The sequence below is a fragment of the Ylistrum balloti genome, unplaced genomic scaffold (assembly GCF_031769215.1).
Source record: "Ylistrum balloti isolate Yb309-2 unplaced genomic scaffold, AGI_CSIRO_Ybal_v1 Utg370978, whole genome shotgun sequence".
In the NCBI taxonomy this organism is placed as follows: domain Eukaryota; kingdom Metazoa; phylum Mollusca; class Bivalvia; order Pectinida; family Pectinidae; genus Ylistrum; species Ylistrum balloti.
The window spans coordinates 141,375-157,898 of NW_026782548.1; the positions used below are offsets into that span (position 1 = coordinate 141,375).

General features: G+C 35.6%; 1 protein-coding gene across 1 annotated transcript in view; it reads right to left on the reverse strand.

Annotated features, from left to right (window-relative positions):
- The window catches only part of LOC132559845 (serine/threonine-protein kinase TBK1-like), a 37,687-nt gene extending 21,533 nt beyond the window's left edge, over positions 1 to 16,154 (reverse strand). The window contains exons 1-5 of the mRNA XM_060224475.1: positions 16,071 to 16,154; positions 14,754 to 14,894; positions 12,182 to 12,308; positions 10,733 to 10,823; positions 531 to 621 (exon numbers count right to left, since the gene is read on the reverse strand). Of these exons, the coding sequence (XP_060080458.1) occupies positions 531 to 621; positions 10,733 to 10,823; positions 12,182 to 12,284 (285 nt within the window). The 5' untranslated portion in view covers positions 12,285 to 12,308; positions 14,754 to 14,894; positions 16,071 to 16,154. The remainder of the gene's footprint in view (positions 1 to 530; positions 622 to 10,732; positions 10,824 to 12,181; positions 12,309 to 14,753; positions 14,895 to 16,070) is intronic.
- Between the last annotated feature and the right edge of the window lie 370 nt (positions 16,155 to 16,524).

The following is a 16,524-nucleotide window of genomic DNA, read 5'->3' on the forward strand; positions in this document are numbered from 1 at the left end:
CTAAAACAAAATGTTCACTACAAGTACTTTTCTGTAATGGTAAACCACATACATTTCTGGAAAACAATGCTAATGAAAAGGTTTATTAATAATTATCAATGTTTTCATGGTATCCTGGTTACTTTGCATTAATAATTATAGCGATAATGCAATATAACTTTAAAGCAATTAATTCTAACCAGGTATTAGTAAGAATACATTCTTGGTGACAGATAGCCAGAATGTTGCCTGTTAGCAGATCATTTTGCAAACTTGGTAATCTTATATGGTATGGTGTTTGTTTGGCAATAACCTTATTCTGTCATAGTTTTAAATGCAAATTTGATGAAGAATGTATTATACAAAAGGAAATTTTCAACTGTGTTCAGCACTCAAGTCCATTAAAGGTTGTGTAGAAAACAGAGCCATCTGGCTACACTTGGAATAAGTATCATGGTTTAGAAAATCCCTAAACTGAACTGCAATTCATATACAGAATACTGTTTTGTTTAAGTGAAATCGCAATCTTTCTTTTGTTAATTATCACTTACTAGATACTCTTCTGTGCCATATATAGATGTGAATTCTTCCTTTTCATCAACTTTTTTGGCGGCTCCAAAATCGGTCAGTTTGTAGATTGAACTGAAAAGATAAATACAATCCTAGTTTTTATTTGTTTTTTTTTTAAGACAAGAAAATAAGATGAATATAAGACCATATATGCATCACCTTCCCCATGTTTTCCAAGACCCAGATGTACAGTAACATATTTAAAACATTGGGAAATCTGAGTTCAGCCTATAGATATATAATTGTTGACACCTAGCCCAGCATCAAAAGCCTTGCAGTTTTGTTTAATGTTGCTGTATGCCCTATCAAAATATAAAGTCATTTAAGGCTGAGCCTAGTTTGCAGTTGGAAGAAACCCAGTGTTCCCAGAAAAAAACAACGACCTGTGGCCACTACCTGACAACCCAAGAAGTTGGGAAGGTGACCCCATACCTTTTTCAAATCCATGTCAGGAATTGAACCCCCGATGGTTCAGTAAGGTGTATGCCTTACCATTGTGCCACCCAACCCTTTGTATGACCCTATGGTTCCATGGATACAATACAAAATTGTGCACTGTATGATCAATTTTACGCTAGATAGAAATTGTTAATTCCTTGAATTTCTTTTATCATTTTGCCCCCCAAAAATCTATCATATGTGTATCCTTGGACTCACAAGTCATGAATAGGGCCATAAGACATATATCTGAGGGAGACTTCTGATCCACAAGACCCTAAATTTATTTAATCTTACTTGCTCATAAGTACATAAAACCTTAGCAGACACTCCCTGTCCCCGTTCCCTGGCCCATTAATAGAAATTCCAACAGATATTTATAAACATCAATCAATTCTGATAATTCTATCACATTTAAAAACTATTACATGAATGATATCCATTTCCTTTATCTATTTTTATTTTTAAATCTGAAAGCATTTCCTAACTACAAAGTTTAGATAAACTGTAAGAAACTGACACTTCAACCTGCAGGCTTATATACATCTGAATTTTACGCTTTATAATGGTCCTTGCCCTTACTGCACAGCTATTTATCATATGTTTAGAGAAAGCATCTGGGTGTGTATATACAAAATGCGCCTACATAACTTCAGTAATTATGGATATCAGGATAACATTTACAGCCGGATGTGGTAACCGTAGTACATCTGTATTTACATAGGGATGGCCTAACAGAATAAAAAAAAAATTCCATAGCAACTCCCATTTCTGAGAAACTAAACATGTAGATCAATGTGGTTTTTCTAGACATGGATTAGATCAGTGCACATTTTGCCACAAATATGTTCAACATTCTGAGAAACCTTTTTATCTTATCAGACGAAGTTCTCCCCTGAAGTGCACATTAGCTGTAAGGAAATACGGGAATATTTGGTCAGGTATTACATCATGAATGGTCTCCCTTCTCGACAATCTACCTTAAAAACAGCCAAACATGATGATGTCATTGTCTGACTTTGTGACCTTCTATAGTGATCAAGCCAAGGCAGATTTTTTCAAACAAATATCACTGGATACTCTAAGTTCAGCCACATTAATTTTCCATGTTGGCATTGCATTTTGAATTCGCCGAGATGCCTTGCTTAATTCAAATTTAGATGGGGTAGAGCAACTGTGATGTTGCTGGATGGTCATAGCCAAACTGCAGTTGCACAGCAGTTTGGCATTGCCCCATCTACAATTAACCATCTCTATACATGTTTCCACACTGCTTGGTTAGTTTCTAATAGTCCCAAGAGCAGTCGTCCGTGTGTAATGACAGCATGACTAGACAAGGTTATTCGCTTGTTGCTCTTACTGCTGTAGAGACTGCGTTGCATACCTTATTTACTAATGGCAGACCCATTAGTGCTTAAACTGCAAGGAATCACTTGCATTCACAGAGAATCATTGCACAACGACCTCATGTCGGGTCACCTCTGACACCACAAAGTGTTTTGACTGGATGGGCAGTCATGGCCCGAATAGGTTTGAGATACATCAGTGGAGGCATGTAATGTTCACTAATGAGTCTAGATTCTGTCTTTGTCGCTCAGACGGAAGAAGATGTGTATATCACAGATACAGTTTGTGTTTTGCTGACACATATGTGGTTGAAAGCGATAGGTTTGGTGGGGCTTCTGTAATGGTTTGGGTAGGCATCTCCTATGGGGTAAAATCCCCCTTAGTGGTCCTGGATCCAAACCTCAATGCTATTTGATACAGAGACCAGATCCTCCAACCATGTCCTTCTACTTCTTGGACATCATAACCTAATTTTCCAGCAAGACAATGCTCGACCGCATGTTGTCAGAGTCTGTTGTGATTTTTTCCAGGCAAACAACGTTCAGCATCTGGAATGGTCTCCATATAGCCCTGACATAGGCATATTAGGAAGTGTCAAAACCCTCCAACTAACCGCACCCAGCTGATTGTGACATTGACACAGGAATGAAACATTCCCTTAAGGTGAATTCGTGTTCTCATGATTCAATGCATAGGAGAATCTGTGCAGGGATTAGTGCAGGAGTTGCCCACACCAGATATCAGAGTGTCATTTTGTTTTTCACAAGCATCCTAAAGCTTTGAGTAACTACTGATGACACAAGTGATGTCACCAAGACTTTTCTTCTACAGTATTATGAAAAGTAGACTTGTCCCTTCACATTGATATAAAATTTTGTACAAATTACCCAAAATTTCATAGGCTTTGATTGCATAATTTAACTGTGGGTTTCTGTTTTTGTTGAGTATATGTTCCCAGTAACAACTGAAGTAATCATTTCAAGACAAAATAAAACAGAAATTTACCATGATAATTAAAGTGGTGTAGAATCCATCCATTTAAAACGTAATCAATATTATGTAACAAGTCAGTACGTGCTATGTCATGAAGTCTTCCATACTTGTGTAACCATTGATTATCACTAAAAAAACTATTGCAATATAAATCAGGACCAGAGTATATCGACATCAAGCATGATGAAAGGAGAATACACAATAACCATAGACGGAAGCAGACAATATGTATGACGCAATGTTGCTAGGTAATGTGTGTACTTTGGCCATGTGTATGACACAACTGTGCCTTATCATAGCTGAAAAAAGGACTGCTGCAATCTATCAAGTACACCTTAAAATAACCCTGTATACCTGATATATTATCACATGAATGCTTTAATGTTGGAATGACGTAATTGCATGTAATCAAGTCTCATTGTAAATGAATAAAGGCATGTTATGAGCTCACACCCACTTGCGGGACTTGAGAAGATGGTGAAAAATAGTTATTGAAGTGGAAAACCATAATTGTTAAATCATGTTCCGCTTTTGTTTGTTAGCCCACATGTAAGGCATACAAAGAGTGGGAAAACAACACCAGGGGAAAATCCACAAGGTCAGGCAGGTAACCCCCTACTTGTTCACATTCATTCTGTTACTAGACAGGTTAACAATTATTATACACGAAAAAGTATTCAGTCTCAAATGTATAACAAGATAGGTCTTAATCAACGGTCACCTGAGGTCTTCAAGTCTTTCGACAGTTTTAGAACCTGTCCATCAGTCCCAGTATTGAAGCAGAACTGATAAATGAATAAAGTTTTTATTGTTCTCAGTTTGAAAGTGAATTTTCCCTTTACCAAAACATGCTACAGACCAATAAAACAAATCTGGGCCTCTTGGATACAAAGACATTAAAAAATTTTAGTATATTTGAATAAAGGTAAAGGTCATCTAGTTTGCCAAACTTGGTAACCCATTCACCCCTAGCATCCTGCAGACCCAACATCTGGTTTCTGTATATCATAAAGAAGTTGTTTTAAGATTTTGCCATATTTGACCCCTATGACATGGAGTAAATATCAAAGTTATTTATTTCAACAAACTTGGTATACTTTCATCTTAACATGCTCTCAGCCTAAAATCAAGACTCTGGGCGGGCCTCATAGTTATTGAGAATTTTTCATGTAATTTTCATGTATCTGACATCTATATCTATAACCTTGAAAGAAGGTCAAGGTCATTAATTTGACCAAGCATGCTATGGGCCCTAAGGGCTTTTATATTTGAAAAGTCGAAAATGTAAATTGTTTAAGACCCACAACACTGGACAAAAGGTGATCACAACATTATGAGGTCAAAATTGCCTTTCTTCCCAGGGACACATTACAAACAATCAGTACTTTAATGGTTAAATATACATGTGTTAATTATGTATAAAAATGTTTCAATGTGTATGTATGTGAACACATCCTCAACAAACACATTAAGGAAGATTATACTTGTATTTGATCCTCAATGATTTCCGATGGGCATTTTAAACTGAAAGTTACAATGAACGGTGATAAGTTATTGATGTAAGAATAATAGGATCTCGAGATTATGTTTTAATTATCAATTGTGATATCTTACATTGGTATTAGCCTAGACTTCAGTGTAGTTAATTTCAGGGCCAAGAACATTATTTCACAATTACTATATTTTCTAAAACAGCATTGTGCTCATTACCCAATAGATTATATAGAATAAGTATAACATTTTTACACCAGTGAGTAATCAAAGTACTGAAAGTACTGAAAGGCTAAACGTATTGAAAAATGTTCACAAATAACCGCAAAGCTATATTACTTTCCCCATTCTCCTACATTTTGGAATGCAAAAATTACTAAAATAAGAGAACCAGAGGCTATTTTTCATAATTTTATGCGATTTTATATTTTCTTTAATTCTTATTTCAAATTTGACGACAATTATGTGAACAAATCAAAAAAGTAAAACAAAACAACAAAAAACAAAATACACACAACCATATATTTATTGCCAACAAGCCAAATGATAAATAGCTCTATGATGAAGTTGACTAAATAAAACCTTTGAAATACCCAAGATGTTGCAATTACTTTCCTATCAATATGAGGATATAGACAAATCGAAAGGACTTTATACCTACTTCTTCATTTTGAATGTATTGCAAAGTAATAGTCCTTACTTATTATAATTATATTTGTAGTTGAAGAAAGTAGATAAGGTGTACACAGCATTTCAGATAGATTAAAGTGTAAGTAATTACATTAAATGTATTTACATGACTATCCTCCTTGAAGTATCATGGTTAGACTTTTCTTCCAATTAATTATGTCTATAAAGACATAGTGCTTTGAGATTAAACCAGGCTTCCATATATATACAAAATTTACAATATTTTCACTATAGCTACTACTATTTCTGATCTCCAATGCATTAGATAATGTCACCATGACACGCTAAACGAATAATTATGTTATGGAAATATTTCGTTCTAGTTAATTGATAATTATAAACATGAATATTTTGATTTTTTTATACGTGCTTTGTTTGAAGGAATATTTTCATTTCAAGGAACTTTGATACACATTAACAAACCTAGAGAAATCAGCACAATCAACCTTCATCAAATAAAACTAAAAGACAAAAAATATAAGTTATATCAGAGTCAACATCATGATCAGTACAGTATTAAAAATGTATCATTCATAAATCATGAGCACCAAATGTAACTTGCCTACGAAGCGCAAACTTTTTATCTTCAAAAACTTGAAAAAGTGTCACGGCAGTGGGTGTGAAAAACCTGAAAAAGTGTCATATCGGCGGGTGTGCGCGTGGGACAAAGAGTCCAATTCGGTGACGTCTACTGAGTTAAAGTGATGTTATATATTAAGACGATCTTGCCACCACGACAGGGATTAAAACAAAATTGATGTTCTGTTTGTAACTTTTGTTTGTTTATAAGTGCTGTTAGTTGATAATTCAAACCAAGCCCCCAGACTAGCTTCTTATCAACTTGCAAGTACAGTGTTCTGTACGCTTACATCATGTCGAGAATTCCATAAAGTATATTGTTCAAAATTTATCAATAGTTTAACCACACAGTGCTTCTTTTTTTAAATATATAGTAATCGTACTGTTATTAAACCAATAAACTAACTTTGGATGCTTTTAAAATAGCGATTTGAAATATCGCGGCATTATTTACGTAGAAAATTGCCGCTAGAGGGCTCTAACTCTTTTCGATATTTCAGCCAATGAGAAGGACAGGATCGGTAAATGTCTGAAAGGCCGTCGCAATAGGCTATGCATACTGAATATGTTAAGTCTAAAAACTGGAGATCTTCTTTCTAGATATAGCCTACCAAGTATCCAATCTCTGGCATGATTAAGTACACAAACGAACTAAATTGCACAAATGAAATAAAACATGGGGGGTGGGGGGGTTGTCAATTCATGCAGATCTGTTTAAAAAAAAAAAAAAAATAAGCCTGATACACTTTCCTTTTTTAAAGAACACAATGAGAGGACGTCTATTTTGATGGATGAGTATACAGAAGGATACCATGTGACACCTGGCCAATTCATAAATAATAGGACAACCGATCGTATGGAAATTGTAACATCATTTAGACCACAAAAATACCTACCTAAATTGCATGAAAAAAGCAAAATTTGGATATATACTAAAAGGATAAAGAAACGCAGGGTGAACTTTAAACCAGAAATTAAGTATGATATCGGGCTTCATTTAAAACGAAATTTTGTATACTTACAGATAAATTAAAGCTTAAAAATTTCCAAAGTCTGTATTTTGCATATGACAATTGGTTTAGAGGTACTAACGATTAAATTGAATGGACCCATAGGATTTTGAAATTGAAATTGAACTGAGTCATCAATATCTTGTGTGTCCGCCGTTTGCTGTGGTCACGGCCCTTATTCTTCTGGTCATAGAGTTCATGAGAGCGTTAATCCGTCTTATGGGGACGTTGTCCCACTCTTCAATCAGAGCTCTGGTCAACTGCTCTCCAGTAGCAGGGGGTGGCTGGCGCTTTCGAACCTGTCAATCCAACTGGTCCTAAAGATGCTCGATCGGGGACAAATCAGGGCTATATGGCGGCCAATCTAATGGCTGAATGTTGTTGTTGGCCAGAAAGACTTGGCTAATCCTTGCTACATGGGACCTAGCATTATCCTGCTGGAGAGTTAGATTATGCTGCTGTAAGAAAGGGATAACATGGGGTCGGAGGATCTCATCTCTATACTTAGCTGCTGTTAAATTGCCATCAATAACAACCAATTGTGATTTTAACCAGTGTGAGATTCCTCCCCACACCATTACTGAACTGCCCCCAAACCTATCCCTCTCTACAACACAAGCGTCCGTAAAACATTCGCCACGATGCAGATAGACACGTTGACGGCTGTCAGATCGATAAAGACAGAATCGAGACTTGTCTGTGAAGAAAACTCATCTCCACTGCCTCAGTGGAAACCGTAGTGGAGCATGTGCAGCAACCCAGGCCATACGATGTTGACGTCGAGCAGGGGTAAGGTGTGGACCTATGTAGGGGCGATGTGCTCTTACACCAACTTCTCTTAATTGATTCCTTACAGTTTTTGAACTTATAGGATGCCCATGATTTCCACGAACATTAAGTGCACTCTCAACGGCAGTAAGGCGTCAATTACGCACATGAGAGACGACGATATAGCGATCCTGACGTCGTGACATTACGCGCGGACGTCCTGACCTAGGTCGATCGGCCAATCGCCCAGTTTCCCGAAGACGTCTTACAAGACATTCTATAGTAGAAACTTAACACCAAAGTGCCTAGCAACCTGATTTTGCAGCTGTCCTTGCATCAGCATCTGAATGGCCTGACCCCTCTGAACTTCTGTGAGTCGTGCCATTCTTAAAACGAATCAAATTCTCAATTAATTTTAGGGAAGCAGTTGGTCTGTATAAAGACTAACGAAGAGTGACTTGACCAACGCTGCATGAGGCCAGAACTTCTTGTTTTTTCCTTCCTCCATTTACCAGAGCTGTGCACTGTACCATGACTAAATTTTCGATACATGACAAGGTGTAATGTGACCTAATTACTCAATCCACAAAGTTTCACTTTATTTGGAGAACGCATTTTCAAAATATCAGATAAATATTACCCTGCGTTTCTTTATCCTTTCAGTATATGTATGTTTGCGTATTCTGTCTTTATTCTTGTTGTCATTTTGGTATATTGCCTTGTGATACAACAGATCATCGAGTGTTTAGTCAAAGTATCCCCAATTTGAGATAATTTCTCATAAAAAATGAAAATGAGTAGTACTTGCTAAGATTACACTGAATGTAGAGAACATAAAAAGAGGTGTAGGAGTCCAAGGTTCTGTGAGTGGTACTAGTTGGTACATGTATCGGTAGAAGAATCCTTGGTGGATGCAAAGGATTCTAGCAGAGCTCCATAGATGATAGGTACTAACCACTAAATAAAGGATGGAGCATCAACACTAAGGATTCGGTGATCAGTAGTTTTATTAGGTTGTCATGTTTCGGCTAGCTAGACTAGCTGTCATCAGAACAGCGGTACAAGTATCGGCATAGCTAAGCGTAAAATTACAGTTTAGCCTTGACATAATAACACATTGTCATGATCACGTGATGATAACAATAGTTAGTTACACAATACAAAGTAAAGGAACAAAGGTAGCTATAGATTATATAAAATACATAAGTGGTACAGCAATAGTGTTTTAACAAGATACTTGTACCGCTGTTCTGATGACAGCTAGTCTAGCTATCCTTCCCAATCCTGTAAACCATCTTACCGATTTAAATGTATTCATGTTCATGTATGCACACCTGTACTGGGCATGGAAGCGGCCATTATATATACATGTTTAAAAAACCAGTACAATTATGTGTGTTCTTTACAAACCATAAGCTGCTGTAATATCACGTTCTATACCTAAATAATTTAATGTGTACTCTCAAACAATAAAAAGAAAGGTAGGTGGCTGAATTTTATAAAGCATTTTCTTTGAACTGAACGTTTGAATGTCAGCAAAATATGTAAAGCAGCCCTTGGATTGAACTGGAAGTAGTATAGTTGGCGTAATCAGGGTTTTCCATAAGAGCTGGTCGCCGGCCAATTTGACCGGCTTCTTTGATCATTTGGCCGCCTACACCAATCCAGTTCCGTAATAATGTTCCGTACACGACTACACATACACGGCAGGCCACCCCTTCCTCGCCGCGTTGCGGCTCGGGTCGGCTTGCTTCACCAGCCTCCTACTTTCACTACACAGCCTACTACTAACAAAATTATGGAAACCCTGCGTAATTGTAGAATAGACTGCCTTATAAGGTAATTGCAGTTAAGCTTATTCTGGTTTCTAACAACCGAACATTAATAGTCGTTTAAAAGTAACAGAAATGGATCTGAATGATCTCAGTGGATCTCCATGTGTAATCCCTAAATGAGCAGGATAGTGATCCCACATAAGTTGACCTGCAGTAATGTATTAATTCTATAACTTTACAGTGAAGAATTCACAGAATGGACATCCTCACAAGTAAAATCTAAGAATACGTTCACTGAAATTTTTTTTTTTTCAATTTCAAGTTATTGTTTCAAAACATCAACATGAAGGCAGTTGTCAAAAAACAGTGACAAATTAAGTGTCAAAGTAAGGTACAACAGTTCTCCAAGATGATAGACACTGACGAATGGGCAGATGCATGCATATAAGCCCCCTACCTTCTTTTGGTCAATTGTCTTTCAGTTGCCAAACTTAAAACTAATCCCAAACAATCAATTTCACTAGTAAATGTTGAAATGCAACCAGTCCAAAATAATTAAAATTACTGTGTGCAAACAAGTTTTCTATTTAGAACTACACAATTTCAAACCTTTGACCTCCACACTTGAAAAGCAATTAAAAGTAAGGACTTTTCAATAAACAATTCCTTAATATGTAGTTTCATTGGTCAATCAATAAAGATTTTTCATTGGTCGATCAATAATGTTGTTTCATTGGTCAATCAATAATGTTGTTTCATTAGTCTATGGGAATTAAAGTTATCTAGTAGAAACCTTTATCCAGACAACACAATGGAACTAACAGTGACACAGACAACTATATTTTATCTTAAATGGTTTTTATGGTAACATATAAACATGTATGCAATATTATTGGAGTCACTAGGACTGTTCAGAATTCAAGTAAGTGTTGAAACGACAATTCTAATCAATCTTGACAAAAGTATCATCCTTGTAAACCATTGCATCAATAACTATACCTCTGGACTTGCCTGTATACATCAATATTTTGTCCATCATACCAATATAATTTTTTTTTTTTTTATATTTTTTTTTATAATTGATTTCCTTACCTGCCATCTTCATCAATGAATTTCATGATGTTTCCTGGTTTGATGTCACGATGAATGATTCCATTTTGTTTAAGATAGTGCATGCCATGAGCTGAAACATAATATTCCATTTTTTAAAAATATTCTTAAACACATAGCATGACTGCGAGATATGGTCATAAAATTATTATCAAATTTGATAAACTGACCTCATGACTTTGCTGTGGTGTCCTTTAGCCAATTCATATACATGTAGATCTTTTTATCACTATAAGCTGTTAGCACTGTGTTAGACAATTCATATAAAGATATGAAAGATTCCAATATTCTGTAAAATATTCCCATCAAAAGCTGCAAGGTAATGTAAGAGGTTTGAGAGAGATTCATCCAGTATTTCTCAAGAGATAGCAATAATGAATTTTCATCAATAAAATCAATGACAACTGTCAGACATTTTGTTTTCTGATCAGTCCAAAAATCAAATGGGCACAACTAGAAACAAAAGGGGAATTTATACAAGAAATTTGCGAAAGATCAATCCAGTAGCTTTCAAGATATAGCGATAACAAAAATTGTTTAAGGACAGCGATGTAGGGTGACTTGATTAGCCCAGTATCCAATGATGGTGGGCTGAAAAACAAAGGACTATAACTCTGGAAAACATCCATAAATTAAAACTTTAAAATCTGTTAAATGTAGAGGTGATAGGCTGAATAATGTTAACCTTAGGTCAGTTTAAATAGGCAGGTAATTTTAACACCTGATTATTCAATAAGAATAATACTTTTCTCTCTAGTGATAGTTTGGACCTTCTATTATTATACTTAGAATTTTAATCTTACTGTAGAATGGTATGTATGGTTAACTATTGACAGAGATAACGGTGCTGCATGTGGTTACAGGTTGTAAATTACCATAATAAGTACTTTACACTGCAAATCATACACACATTGGGCAATGTTAACTTACTAGACTCTGATAGTTCAAACCTTAATTTATTTTCACAAGCATAATTTTGTATATTTCATACAGGTTCAACAATATTCAACTTTGTTCAGATTGACTTAAGGTTAATGTTTACCCAAAAACCATCTTAATTAAGTCCCATAAGTATGTGTACATATCAGAAGTTTTAGTTGGAAGTAGTTACAAGATATATTAATACACATGGTGACGCAAAAATCAAAGGCCACAAACTAATCATTTCAACCATGCTATATTGTGACCTTTGACCTTTTCAACATATCATTCTTTGTAATTATATTAACAAATGCATGAAGATTGGTTATTCTATTAGTTTGTTGGAAATATAAGTTTCTAAATCCTAGAAAACTATGTGAAAGTGAACAAGATTGGCAGAAAATTACTGGAATTGTTGTTTCCAGTCTTTATGAATTTACCAGCTACCAAATACCTTACCTAATAGAGATTGACCAACACAAAACACCAGTTTAGGTACATAACTCTTACCAATATCATTCAGGACTCTTAAAAATTCTTCTTCAGGAAATCCGAATGCATTTTCTGGTTTATCAAGCTGTGTGAAGACACTTCCAGCACGGCAATACTCCATACCAAGTACATGGTTCCCCGAGGACTGTAAATAACAATATATTATGTTGTGTATATCTGGTTATTTTCTGATTATTTTTGGAACGAGGTCCATGGTTTTGAGAAAAAAGTATAAATACAACTAAAGAGGGCTACGGGCTTTGACGAACATCTGATCTCAAAAACTTTCAGCAGGGAGAAAGGTTTTTCTACTTTGAATGAAAGCTAACTAGGAAGCTGTTTTTCATGATACAGATCGTATTTTGGTGAGGAGTAGGTAACTGTGACAAGTGTTACCTATTCTTTGACTGAAAAGTTGGAGCTCAATCCAACTGGTGATACTTGAAAAGAAGTTTGAAATAGGTGTTGCACAGGGAAACCATGATTGAGCAATCATGTTACAAAACTACCACCCTGGCTGTCGTGCCAAAGTTTTGACAAGGTCAAAAAATAACAACACTTCGTTGGCTACCTTTCCTTAACATTCTCAACAATTTTTAGCTCAATGGCACCAGTGGGACTGGAGAAGAAGTTTAAAATATGTTTTTTTCAAGATGGTGGCCATCTTGGATTTCAGACAAACCTGAAAAATAACACTCGGTCCAGACCATCTCAGGATCATTTCATGCAAGTTTGAGCTCAATCCCAATGTAGAATCTTAGGAAGAAGTTTTAAATGTCAAAAGTTTATGCACAGCACATGACAATCAAAGTAGCACAATGTGTAAAAATTTAAAGATATTAGAATTTAATGTAATCAAAATTTTTATTTCTGTCTCCTTTGCTATACTTTATACTTTGTGGACCAGAAGCAAATACAAGGTTCACAACCATCTGATCCCTGGTCTGACAGTCAACAAATTGGACAAAGGATAAACCTATCCAGATTTTGCAGACAATATGATGAACTATAAACTTATTTGCATTTTGGGGGAAATTTAATTAATTGCAAAAACATAAAAGCCCTGTTATGTTATACTTATCGACATATCATTCCTTTAGCATTACCAGTAAGTGAAAATGTTGTACCCTAATGATTACATTTAAATTAATTGTGTCAAGCCCCTACCCCCAACCCATCCAGAAAAACAAAACAAAAAACAAGAGACTCATAGGCCTTAATGGTCATCTTACTCAAATGCCATTACTCTGCACATATTGCTTGTAGAAAAAGCAAGATACTGGCCTAATATCAAGAATCTTGCTTAAGCTTAACTGCCTACCCTAACCAATGAATCAGGCCAAACTTGTTGAAATCCACGCAGGCAGAAAGGAAGAGTAGGGTTTTAAATCTAATTTCAGCACTTTCCCCTTTGGGGCTCTGTTCCTCAACCTCTAGGGGTCAAATCAAAATTCTGAATTTAACAAATCATCATCCTCATCCGATGATTATTCAGACCAAATTTGGTTGAAATCCATCCAGGTATGAAAGAGAAGTAGGTTTAAAGAACAAGAGGCCAAGTGGCCTTGATGGTCACCTGAGATAAGCAATATTGAATATAAAAGTTAAAGGATAGTTATCAAGTGTCATGAAACAGAAATTGTGACACTGAATATAAAGTGTCAATACATGCATACCATCAAAAACGTCATCCTATACTGATGATTTTTACAAGTTATATCCAACGGGAAATAACCAATGATATGCTCAAAAAATACAATTTTTCTATGAAAATTACAGTAAAGTCTCAAAAAGATTTTCCTCCCCAGTAAGAAACGTGAGACTCATTTTGGTAATTAAAGCACATTAAGATGCTTCCATTAATGAAGATTATTTGATTCTACCATATCTGGGCCTTGAAAAGAAGATTTTTGAAATTTAAGTCAATCTGACCCCTTTTGGCCCCGCCAATCAGCCCCTGGGGGTCAGTCCGGATCGAAATGGGCATACCATCAAGCCGTCATTCTTCACTCATAATTCTAACAAAGTTTGAAATTATTCCAACAGAAATTAAACAAATTATCCTAAAAAATCTAGTTTTCCCAAATAAACTATTGTAAACTTTACTCCCTCCCCACGGGGAAATGTGAGACCCTGGGGCATAAAATTCATAATTTTTATGAAGCACCTAAGATGCTTCCATTCATAAAGAGTATTTGATTCTGTCTGGGTGTTGAGAAGAAGATTTTTGAAATCTGAGTCAATTTGACCACTTTTGACCATGCCCCTCAGGCCCATGGGAAGTGGGGACTGTATAATTCACAATTTTTGTTCATCTTAGATCAGGGAAGGTTTCTGCAAAACTTCATTGAAAATGGATTAGTTGTTTTTCAGTAGAAGTCGAAAGTGTTAAATTGTTTACAGACTCACGACGCCGAATGAAGGGTATTTGAATAGGTCCTAAAAAGGTTACATACGATGATGGATGAAGCACAATGGCTATTAGTCATCTTGACCTTTAAGGTCAGATGACCTAAAAACCTTGCATAGCTCTTCAATGACTGAAAAGCAAAATGATAATTTACTGAAGAAAAATATTTTCAAAACTTACATCAACATCATTCCCAAAAATGTGTATTACATTTTTATGATTTAGCCTCGTAACGATATCCAACTCCCTCTTCGGTAATGATGAATGATGATATGTGACCCTATCATGAAATACTTTTACAGCACATTTTTCTCCATTGTCCTAAAAAAGAAAAAGAAAAAAGATGAAAAATCTTTAATGAATTGAAAAAGAGGACTGATGAAATATTTGAAGTGTATTATACTGTAATTTGTAAACTTGTTTTTAAAGGATTACTGCTCTGACAATGGGAGTTAAAGAATAGATTCTGTGTCTCCAGTCATGATACTTCATCCTAGAATAATTTGTCAATGCTAACAGTGAACATCTTAGAGTAACATATAGTGCATGTATACAGTGGTTTATCTACATTTCTAATATCAGAACATATTCCATCAAAAAACAGGGAAATATCAGGTCATTTCCAATAACTGGTTTCTGCCTCAGGGTGGTTGAGTAAGAAATGAAACAAGAGGCCCACAGGCATTACCAGTCATCGGACTACAAAAACTTTCAGCAGAGAGAAGGGTTATTTTTTCTACTTTGAAAGAAATCCTACTAAGAAGCTGTTATTTATCAGCAGGTAACTGTAACAAGTGTTAACTTTTTCTGACTGCAAAGTTGGAGCTAAATCTGACTGATGAAACTTGAGAAATTTGAAATAGGAGTTGCACAAGAAAACCATGATTGCGCAACCAAGTTACAAAATAGCCTCCCTGGTTGAAAAATTACAACACTTTGTTGGCTACCAGTCCTTAATATTCCAACCATTTTTTAGCTCAATGGCACCATTGAAACTGGAGGAGAAGTTTAAATGTGTTTTTCAAGATGGTGGCCATCTAGGATTTCAGCCATACACGAAAAATAACAACACTTAGTCAGGACTATCTCTGGATCATTTCATGCAAGTTTGAGCTCAATCCCACTGTCGGAACTTGACAAGAAGTTTAAAATGTCAAAAGTTTATGCACGCCAGATGATGACGGACAAAGCAAAATGGCTATACGTCATCAAAGACCCTCTATAACCTAAATATTATTGAATTGTTGTTTTGTGTGTAGTCAGTGTTGACATGGCCAAATAATGCATGTAAATGTCTTTCATCTTCAGTGAAAATCTGTATTTTTTCATTTCACAGAAATTCTTTGACCCTACATGTGTATTTCTGTATTCAGTAACTAACATATGTATACTGTATGTTTCTTTCTGCAAACAAAACCTTTCCTAAACAAGCCAAATTTTCATGTCTCATGCTTGGCCAATTTGAGAGAAGTTTCCATGTATCAATGTTCTACCAACCTTTCTCACAGCTTTATAAACCACAGCCGTGGCTCCACGTCCTAGTATATCTTCTACATTATAAAGAAATAGTCCTGAGGTTTTCCATTTCACATTTTCATATGACATTAATGTCCATCTGAAAAATAATTTTAAAAACATCAAAGCTGGGATGAAGTGGCTTTAAATAAGCAAACAAGAGGCCTATCAGCCTTAACAGTCACCAGAGAAAAGCAATGCTGAATATAAAGGTTAAAAGATAGTTATCAAGTTTCATGAAACAGAAAATGTGATACTAAATACAATAACCTAGTATCAATACATGCATAACATCAAAACTGTCATCCTATACTAATAATTCTTAATCCAGTGTGAAATATGCAACATTATGCTCAAAAAAGCAGTTTTTCTATGAAAATTTCAGTAAAGTCTGATCAAGAGGCCCAGGCCCCTACCAGTCATCTGACTACAAAAA